Source organism: Labeo rohita, chromosome 9 (genome assembly GCF_022985175.1).
Source record: "Labeo rohita strain BAU-BD-2019 chromosome 9, IGBB_LRoh.1.0, whole genome shotgun sequence".
Classification (NCBI taxonomy): Eukaryota; Metazoa; Chordata; class Actinopteri; order Cypriniformes; family Cyprinidae; genus Labeo; species Labeo rohita.
In genome coordinates this window covers 30,425,721-30,437,095 of record NC_066877.1, presented here as the reverse complement: position 1 = coordinate 30,437,095, position 11,375 = coordinate 30,425,721, and the positions used below count along the sequence as shown (strand labels likewise).

The 11,375-nt window shown below is 35.8% G+C and overlaps 1 protein-coding gene across 1 annotated transcript; it reads right to left on the bottom strand.

Moving 5' to 3' along the window:
- Positions 1-1,515: 1,515 nt before the first annotated feature.
- asb1 (ankyrin repeat and SOCS box containing 1) lies at positions 1,516-10,302 on the bottom strand. Its single transcript, XM_051119047.1, has 5 exons — positions 10,083-10,302; positions 8,038-8,179; positions 7,308-7,610; positions 5,589-5,971; positions 1,516-4,359 (listed from the first exon to the last, which is right to left on the bottom strand). Exons 1-5 carry the CDS (start codon positions 10,171-10,173, stop codon positions 4,229-4,231), a joined length of 1,050 nt encoding a protein of 349 aa, XP_050975004.1. The 5' UTR covers positions 10,174-10,302; the 3' UTR covers positions 1,516-4,228.
- Positions 10,303-11,375: the final 1,073 nt, after the last annotated feature.

Below are 11,375 nucleotides of genomic sequence, written 5' to 3'. Positions count from 1 at the left end.
CTCTCCAGAGTCAGACTAAAACAACGTTTTCACTGGAAAAAGAAACATTATGCATAGAGGACTTATATTTTTATCAATGGATGAAGTCTTGCAGATTATTGTGACATTTTAATCAGCTGTTTGGACTCTCATTCTGATGGCACCCATTCACTGCAGAGGATCCATTGGTGAGCAAATGATGTAAAGCTTACTAAATTAATTTAACTAAATATTTTCTTACGAGGAAACATACTCATCTACATTTTGGATGGTCTGAGAGTGAGTGTACTTTCAACGAATTTCCACGAAAAGTAAATAAATCTGGAAAAAAGTGTTGGATACTAGGGATAAAGAAAACTGATATTTGTTGTGTACGTACATATTTATTTTGGAAAAATTCCAAATGAGTCTGCCATTTCTTGACGGTGCTTCCCACCTCTGCCTTGGGAGATGGCCAATCACAGGTTAGAATTTTGAGCTGACACCTGGACTGGCCAATCAAACTTCAGGGATTTAGTGCCCACCCATCTGGACAAGGATCCTACTCTTGGAGTTTTGGGGTTGCTAAGTGGCCTCCTTCCAAATCCGCTGTTGAAAACAATCGGAAAAAGATGACAGTCAAGATCTGCTGCTGACATATTGACATTAAACACAGGGAGCTTTGATCGAAATTTCGATGGCAGCGTAAAAGCAAAAATGCACAGAGGGGAGGTTATTACAGGGTACCCATGAACAAGAGTGCACTTAGTAGTGTGTGAACCCACCTTTCCCCCAGATGCAGATAGAGGGACTGCAGTTCTCTATGAGTCCACTGGCGATTCGATTGGCAGAGTCCGGCCTTTCCCAGGCTTTGCTTTTTCCACAGTTTGTGGTTTTCAACAAGATGTGGTTTTAATGTCACAGCACACTAAAGTCTGACAAGGAAAAAAGGCATTTGTACCCAGAGAGTGATCCTGATGGATGAAGCCTGGGAAATCTGCGATATGGTTGAAAACCTCAGTGGAATCAGTGCACATCAGGGACTATTATATGATGGTGAGATGTGATAGCTTAACATGATATCTACTAAGATCCCTGAGAAACCTGTGGGCAGGGCCTCTGTGAAGACAGACTCAGTCTTACAGGAAGTATAAATCACTTCCTGTGCTGAATGATAATTACGTTTTTAATCAAGAGCTTTAGCAATAATTTAAATGCTGAGAGTGAAGAGCAACAATGACCCCTTAGGGTAAGGAAAAAAAAAACCATACAGCTAAATACAAACAACAAAGCCAGTGGGAAGAGCTGTGTACAATATAGTTTTCCCATATCAATACTATAAATAAAAGATATCACATCAATAAATTACGTAGGTTATATTTTAATGAATGACTCTTGCTTAAATATACATAATTAAACAATATAATAACAAAAATATAATAATGGACACAATAAAATAAAGTAAAAATAAGTTAAAAAACATTAAAAATTATTTTTTAAAGAAATTAATAGTTTTATTCAGCAAGGACACATTACATTGATTAAAAGTGACTAAAGATATTTATAATGTTACAAAATATTTTTATTTTGAACAAATGCTATTATTTTGAAATGTCCATTCATCAAAGAATCCTGACACATTTAGCAGCACAACTTTTTTTTCAATTTTGATGATGATAAATTAGTAATAAGTTTTTTATTGTTTCTTATTAAAATAAGTTTCTTGAAATGACTTTGAGAAATTATTTCTGAAGGATCATGTGACGCTGAAGACAGGAACTAATTACATTTTAAATTAAAGCTACAAGCAGTGTTGAAAGGGCCCTCACACCTGGGCTCACCACCACCCGGTGGCTTTAGAAAAAAGCGAACGGTGGGCAACATGCATTTAAAGTGGTAAATATAGAAGGAAATCTTTTATATGTGCCGAACTTCCTGCTACCATATGGTGGCACTATATTGGCATGTAGATGTCTTCAGGCCAGCACTTTTATAAAACATATGAAGTTTGGTGCAGACTGAACATGGTATGTTTAAGTTAGTGCAAAGCATGACGTATCCTGTTGCCAACAGTTGGTGCTATGATTATAACTGAATATTGCTCTTTAGATATCTTCAGGCCACGACTCTTAGAAAACGTAAAGTTTGGTGCAAATTAGACATTGCATGCTTAAGATGTAAAACAAGTAATTTCCTGTTGCTAGCAGGTGGCCCTATGATTATAAAAGAATATTGGCCTTTAAATGTGTTTGAACGTGTGAAGTTTGGGGCAGATCGAATATTGTAGGGCTGAGCTACAACATCTTCTATTCCCATGGCGAAACATCGAACTGTGTCAAACCATCACGGACACGCTCTTAAAGGTTCATGAAACCCCAGACTACTTTTTCTGAGATTTGAGCAGAGGTGTTTGTGTTGCACTTCATGTATGACAATGTTAGCAGAGACTGTTTTGGTTTGCTTTGTAAGTAGAGTTCGGCACAAACGCGATTCATTTATAAGGAGAGTGTAATAGCGGTTTTTACAACTCAACGTATTAAAAGGATTATCAATGCTGCAAAATAAGCCTTAAAAGTTAATAGAGGTGCAACATCACGTTCATATATGTTTTTGATGCAGAGTGCAAATGGCTGTGCATTTATTTGTGTTGTTAACTCAATGGGAGCGAAATGAAACTGTCTGAACTCGAAATTGACTCTCTTCCCTCTTCGCCCTCCGCTCCGTGGCACACCACGCCCACTTTTGCAGCATTTTTCAAAACTATGGTGAGAACTAATCAGTGCTGAAACAGGGGGGTTTCATGATCCTTTAAACAAAAACTCAAGATCTTCTCAATTTAACATTACAAAGGCCTTAAGAGTAGACTGACCAAATATAATGTTATTTTCATTAACTTTCTAGGAGTTTGTTACAGCGTAAAACATGTCACTTCCTGTTGCCAGCAGGTGGCGCTATGACTATAACTGAATATGGTCATGGGCATGTGTTCAGCACAGGACTCTTATCAAACATGAGTTTGATACTCAAGAAACTCAAGATCTTCGCAATTTAACGTCACAAAGGGCTTTAGATTAGATGGACCAAATTTGGTGCAGATCTGTTTAAATCTCTAGGAAGTTCATTTAAATACAACAAAACTTGCTGAGAAAATAAAAAATAACAGACTTCCTGTTGGGTTTCGGACTTCGTACAGGGGGACTTATTTGTAGGTATTGGTGTTACATGTGTCTACCGAATTTTGTACATGTATGTGAAACATAGCTTGAGGGGCACTTTGTTAAAATTTGGTGGTGCTATCAAGCCATTTTGCCACACCCTCTACTGAAATCAATATCAGATGTAAATTTTCACCACTTTTGGCATGTGTGCAAAGTGTCATGAGTTTTCTAACAAGTTTAGGCCCTCAAAAATGCAATTCATTTTGGAGAAGAAGAAGAAGAAGAAGAAGAAGAAGAAGGCGAATCTGAGCAATTCCAGTAGGGTCCCTAAATATACATAAAATAGAAATCTTATTTTAAACTAAAATAATATTTCACAGTAGTACTGTTTTTATTGTATTTTTGATCAAATAAATGTAGTCTTGGTATATGCTATTTTTGCAAATACTGAGACATTTTAATCAGGGTGATGATTAATGAGACAATCAGAACCTATCAGAATAAAAAAATATTTATCTGAAAAAAATGTAGTGAGGTAAACATAAAAGTTGCAACAATTTTAAATATTCAAGACAAGTAGAAGTACAATTTTTTTACACTTCTATCAATGCAAAAAAGTAAGCAATTTCAGCAGTATATTTAAAAAGGTGGTATAAGAACATATCATCAATATCAGCAATATTATAATAATGCTGTAACAACTGTTGGCACAAGCTAAAATAACAAAAATAAGTCTATTCTTAATATGATTTCCTCTCATCAGTTGTGTTCGATATTGTCCTTCTTTAAAGCAATAAGCCACTAAAGGCAGGACGTTACAGTGATTTTACTGCAGGTAAGCAGTGTTCTTTGGCACAGCGCAAAGAAGAGTATCTAAAACTCTTAAAATGGCAGCAGTAGCATAATTAACATATATTAAACATTTTTGCTATTATGCTTACGTATTTTTCTCACAATAAGTGTGTAGTGCTCAGTTCCATTTCAGGAATCCATTCCACAGATTCCCCCCCCAAAATCAACACAAAGGTGCCATTTACCTTGCCATCACAGCTGGCCGTCTTGTGGAAGTCATTGGTTTCCATGTAAGTAGTTGATGGAGAAGCAGAGCTGCGTCAGTCCTTGTGAGACATAAATTTTATGACCGTTTCAGGCAGTGGAAGGGAAGAGATACACGATAGACGCTTCTTGCCCATGATCTTCCGGATAGCAATGCGGCACAGGTTCATCAATCTCCTCGGGTTTCCTGTGTTGGAAAACAAATATTAGCGAGTACAGATCAGGCCTCACAGACCTTCAGTAATCAAACTGTTATTTTACAGTCATGGAAAGAATCATTTTTGAAGTTATACTCTTAAATAACACAATCAAGCAATTTTGAATCTCCTGAATTTCCTGAACTGCCTTTTTCAAGTGCTAATCCCAATAGCAAAATTAAGATAATTTGTCAGTTTTAATGTAACAGAATTCATTAAATCCAGTGCTAATACTCACTAATGTTTGAGCTGTTGTTTTTCTCTCCAAAATGATGTCACTTCCTAGACGACGATGTCATTAAGCTGTTGTTAGTTAAAAGGATTTCACAAAAGACTAGCTGGATGCAGGACACATGAAAAAACTATGGAACTATGATAATTGGAAACAATATTTCCAAAGAAAACATTGGCACATTATTTTAATATTTATATCCTATTACAGTATTTAGTAATGTTTTGAATTAGTTTTTTAGCAGCAAATCAGAATATTAGAATGATTTCTGAATGACCATGTAACTGGAGTAATGATGCTAAAAATACAGCTTTGAAATCACAGGAAAAAATGACATTTTAAAATATATTAATAAAGAAAACATTTTATAAAGTAAAAATATTTTAAAATATTACTTTTTTTGCTGTACTTTGGATCAAATAAATGTAGGCTTGGTGAGCAGAAGAGACTTAAAAAACAAAAATCTTACTGTTAAAAAACTTTTGACTAATTTTATTATTTCAACTTTATTTATTATTTTCAACTTATTTCAATTATTGCTAAATCAACATATCCATTTTTTTCTAAGTTATTTTTTTATTTAGGTTTTTATCTAATACTTATTTAATTTTATTTGAGCTTTATTTAAATTACCAAATACTATTTTAACAGTTTTATTTAACATTAACAGCATCGTTTGAAAGAATCTGAATGAAGAAATAAAAGATTAATTCATTAAAAAAAATATTTAATAAACTGCCGGTTTTTGCATATTAAAAGTGCATGGCATATGAATAAAATCCACTGAAAATTTAAAATACTGAAAAACTAACTTTCCATGTTTAAAATTTGCGTGCCTGTTGCTTTATTTTACATAACTTTTTTCTTTGCTATAAAACATTCATAATTCTAAAACCTTCCATGTATTTCCAGGTTTTAATGAAAAAACATTTGCACTGCATTACAGAAGTGATCCAATAACAACATGACATCAAGAACACATCTTACTTTTGGCCTCCTGGTAGACACGAAGGGCTTCAGTGTTGACTTTTAAGCGAACCATGGTGTCAGGATCGAGCTCCTCCCAGGGGACTAGATAAGGATCAGCACCGTGATCCAGGAGCAAACTAACGAAAGCTGGTTCGCATCCGAGTTTCAGAACAGCATCCAGCATGCAGGAGGCCCGGCCCTTGAGCAGCACTTCCCTGTTTATGGAGCCATTGAAGTTGTAGTTTGGGTTGGCACCTGCATTCAGAAGCATCCGAAAGCAGGGGAGGTGGTGGTAAGCAGCACTAATGAAAAGCGGACAGGGTGCCAGAGTTGTCAAAGTGCGGGTGCCAAACAAAGACCTCTGATCCAGCCGATGGTCAATATCAACGTCAGCATTGAACCTGTGTGTATTCCCGGGGAATCAGTGTTATCATAATACACAAATAATCCATAAGAACACAGACTGGCAGCCAAAAGTCTGGAATAATTAAGATTATTTTCATTATTTTATATACAGTTCAGGTCAAAAGTTTACACCTTGCAGAATCTGCAAAATGGTAATTATTTTACCAAAATAAGAGGGATCATACAAAATGCATGTTATTTTTTATTTAGTACTGACCTGAATAAGATATTTCACATAAAAGACGTTTACATATAGTTCACAAGAGAAAATAATAGCAGAATTTATGAAAAGTTTACATACACTTTATTCTTAATACTGTGTTGTTACCTGAATGATCCACAGCTGTGTTTTTTTGTTTAGTGATAGCTGTTTATGAGTCCCTTGTTTGTCCTAAACAGTTAAACTGCCTGCTGTTCTTCAGAAAAATCCTTCAGGTCCCACAAATTCTTTGGTTTTCCAGCATTTTTGTGTATTTGAACCCTTTGTAACAATGATTGTACAATTTTGAGATCCATCTTTTCACACTGAGGACAACTGAAGGACTCATCTGTAACTACTACAGAAGGTTCAAACACTCACTGATGCTTCAGAAGGAAAAACTATGCACTAAAAGCCAGGGGGTAAAAACTTTTAGAATTTGAATGTCAGGGTAAATTTAACTTATTTTGTCTTCTGTGGAACATGTAAGCATTGTCTGTAGCTTCTGAAGGGCAGTACTAAATGAAAAAAAAAACATGATATTTAGGAAAAATAATGTAAAATTTAAACATCTTCATTCTGTTCAAAAGTTTTCACCCCCTGGCTCTTAATGCATCGTTTTTCCTTCTGGAGCATCAGTGAGCATTTGAACCTTCTGTTATAGTTCCATATGAGTCCCTCAGTTGTCCTCAGTGTGAAAAGATGAATCTCAAAATCATAGTCATTGTTGGAAAGAGTTCAAATACACAAAAATGCTGAAAAGCCAAAGAATCTTTTCTGAAGAACAGCAGGCAGTTTAACTGTTCAGGAGGGACTCGCGAACAACTATCACTAAAGAAAAAAAAATGCAGCTGTCGATTATTCAGGTAACAACACAGTATTAAGAATCAAGCATATGTAAACTTCTGAAAGGAGGCATTTTTATAAATTCAACTACTATGTTCTCTTGTGGACTAGATCTAAACTTCTTTTATGTGAAATACCTTATTTAGGTCAGTACTAAATAAATAATAACATGCGTTTTGCATGATCCCTCTTATTTTGGTAAAATAATTAACATTTTGCAGATTCTGCGAGGTGTATGTACATTTTTGACCTCCACTGTAGTTATAGAGTTTGCAAGATATCCCCACCTGATCAACTCTAGTATAATGTCTGCTCGGCCCACTTGTGCAGCGTGGTATAATGGGGTGCTCCGGTGATGAAAGCTGCCGTTCGGATCAGCACCTGCTTTCAGGAGGATCTTCACACAGTCCAGGTGTCCATTAACCACCGCCATGTACAGAGCAGTCTGACCCTTCACATCCACCAGGTCCACTGCAGCTCCCTGAGAGATCAGGTACTCTACACACTCACTGTGACCCATCATGGCAGCTATGCGCAGGGGCGTGCAGGGCAGCAAACCACAGGACCAAATCAACTTCTCATTGATTTTCCTAAAATATAATTCAATGTTACACATATGGAAAAAACAATCTTACATTCTGTGTTAAGAACTACACTTGAAATGAGGATAAACATGGGTTGTCAGTTTTGTCCAATGTAAAACGTGGTCTTTTTTAAATCCAGATATTTTTAGCTGTGCAAAACAGCTTGTTCTGCTGCTTGATATTGCAAGTGTCTTACCATATTGTTTTAATGTATTATCTTAATTATAAGCACATTGGTTTGTAGTGCAAACAGTTTTAGCGTTTACTGCATGTTGTTATTCTTCTCGTTATTTCCCTATAGCGGATAATGAACTGGAAGTCTCACCCATAGGTTTACTTTCACATTTAAGAATGAAGGTGGATAACATGCATTTAGAAAACAGGGCAAATTTTCATTTTATGCCAACTTTATCATTCAGAGTAAAAGCCTCACAGTTTGAAGCTGTCTTCTTGCAGGAGGGTCTTAAGAGTGTCTAGATCTCCTACATGGGCGGCGTTATGTAGACTCATGTCTTCACACTGTTCCAGAGGCCTGTCGCCGAACTGCTCCTGAAGCCATCCTCTCAGGTTACGACCTAACAGCGAGACAGGTCAATTACATAATCAATATTTGATGCTTGTGAGAACAAGATTCATATTTATGCACTTAAAAGACACCATGGAGGATCATTACTGAAACTAAATTAACACAGCTGTATCTGAATGTTTAAAAAAATGAAATTCTGTCATTACTCACTCTCAAGTCGTTCTAAACTCATAAGACCTTTGTTCATCTTCAGAACACAAATTAAGATATTTTTGATGAAATCCGAGAGCTTTCTAACCCTGCCAGCAATGCAACTGACACGTTCAAGACCCAAAAAGGTAGTAAGAACATTGTTAAAATAGTCCATGTGACATCAGTGGTTCAACTGTTATGGTATAAAGTTACAAGAATACTTTTTATGCACAAAGAAAACAAAAAAAAAACAAATTTATTTAACAATTTCTTCTCTTCCGCGTCAGTCTCTGCTGCCATTCACAAGAGTACCACAGTGCATGCATGAACGCGATGCACGCATAAAGTATTCTTGTAGTTCTATCCACCTTACTTTTTTAACACAAAGGTTAAAAAACGTTTTCTGTAAATGTGCGAGACTTCATTAGCTGCTGGTAAATAACGAGTGGAATAGCAAAGTGCAGCATTGCTGTCTACGCAGGGTAAGAAAATTCTTGCATTTCTTCAAAAATATCTTTATTTTTGAACATGTCAGGATGGGAACAACATGGGGGTGAGTAATTAATAACAGAGTTTAACTTTTTGGGTGAACTATCCCTTTAAGATACATAATATCAACTTTTCTCATCTTACGCAACACGACAAGAAGCGTAAATCCCAATCCTGTGGATTACTATTGGAATGACTGAATTTCACCGAACAACGCCGAACAACATTGAATGCAGCAGAACCTTTATGCTCATAACTATACAGTATTTTCACAATGCGTCATCAATCGGCCATATTGGCGGCACTGAATGTAAACAGTGCCATTGAACCGAATGAAACTTGCATATTTTGCTATTTATTGCTGCTGAAAATGGTCAATTATTGTCATGTTTTAGGCTGATAGGAATACTATAGACTGCCAAAAGTTATAACAAATCAAGGAGAAGAGTGCAAAAAAAAATGTTTATGGTTGGCCAAACTGAACCAGGATTTCCAGGGCAAGAATCTCGACAATACTAACTTTTGTTCTTATCATGTCCAATCAGGTAGGTGAAATATTAGTTTAATATCTTAATTAATACTGCTCTTATGTGTCTTTGCCACCTATAAACTTTAGTTTGTCCAAATATTGCTGCCTTTTCTGCTTACTAAGTCCTTCTCTATATGATTTAGCAGCTTCCACACGTTTTTTAAGTGGTTTAGACGGCGTAAATTACCAGGACAACATATTCAGTAGCACATTAACCTTGCAAACAATGCTGTTGTTTACATCCGAGTATCGCCAATATGGCCGCGCATCCGGGTAACGGACCAAACCGTCATGTAGGTGCAAACCCGCTTGACATCAGCCATTTATCATCTTAATAAAACTTTTGGAAAAGTTTGACATTTTTACACGTGATAACCAGAAACACTTATTCTTGGTTATGTGCAGCTACAGTGCTAGTATGTACAATAATAAAGTAAGGTTAAACAAGCCTATATTATTTTCATAATTGCTTTTGCGTTCACCGTGAAACTGACAAGAAGCTGACAAGCTGCGATTGTAAGATAATTTTAGCTTCAAATATGTAAATTTAGTTTCAGTAATGTAAGTGTTTTGAGTATAAATCTCTCACTAGTGTCTGTTAGAGGCTTTTATATGGTTTGCAGAGTCTCTAACCGATCTGCTTTGAACACAGTGCGGTATTACTGGCTCTGAAACCTCTGTTCGTTCTTACATAAATGTTTTTTCGGACATTCAGATCACAGGTACAGTGACATAACGTTACCAGCTGTAGTAGTGTTTGGGAGCTGTGGTTCAGGGACCGATGGGATCTCCTCAGCATCCCCTTCAACAACATTCTCACCATCAGCCATCATGTCTTTATACCTTACTTCAATGAAAGCCTGCTTCAAGTGTCATAAACGACACTAAATCGCCAAAACTACAACAAAAAACTGTCTGTGTTGTTTTCTTAATGTTGTTTTGAGCAGCGGCATGGACTCTGGGCTGCGTGACTGTATGAAGCGCTCTGATTGGCTGACTGGCAGTTGTCTGTGACAGGCTCATCTGGATTTAAGGTGGACTGCGACAAGTTAAGGTGACAAGTACTTGAGTGATTGTGGATATGTGCATTCCTACATGATTATTTGATCCGAAGTCACTTACAAATTATAATGCAACAACTAGCAATTTATTCAAGGGAGACAACAATACAAAGATGTGGATTCATTCACATTATATATATATATACACACACAGTACTGTGCAAAAGTCTTAGGCCACTAGTATTTTCATCAGCTAAAAAATGGTTTAAAGTCAGTAAAGTAAAATTAAATCAACATTTGGTGCGACCACTCTTTGCGTTTACAGCAGCTTTTGCCCTAGGTGCACTTGCGCAAAATTTCTCAGGTAGCTTTGCAGGTAGGTCTCTTGAAGCATCTTGGAGACATTGCCACAGTTCTTCTGGATTTACTCTGTTTCAGTTTGTTCTGTGTCTTCATGTCATTCCAGGAAGACTGGATGATGATAAGATTAGATCAGTGTGGAGCACTGGCTGTTGTCAGACTCCTTGTGCAAACAAAAATCTCACTAGATTATTACAATTAATGGCAAACAGAATGTTTGGAAATGTAAACCGATATTTTTTACTGACACACTACAGCAAAAGATAGAAATAACTTACTTTAAACCATTTTTTAGCTGGTGAAAATACTAGTGGTCTAAAATTTTTGCACAGTACTGTATATATATAATATTTGTGTATATTTTAAATAATAACATATACACACGTTATATGCATATACAATACATACATAATAATTAAAATAATTTAAATGTGACAATGAACTATAACAATCATTAACACTTTACCATTGTGTATATATACACACACATACACATATATATTTTTTCTAAATTAATAATTATTAAACTAATTGAAATGGTAAATTATTTTTATCAATTAACTATTACAATTAATAACACTTTATTATATATATACACACACACACACACACACACACACACACACATATATATATATATATATACACACATACACAAACATATGTTTCTAAAT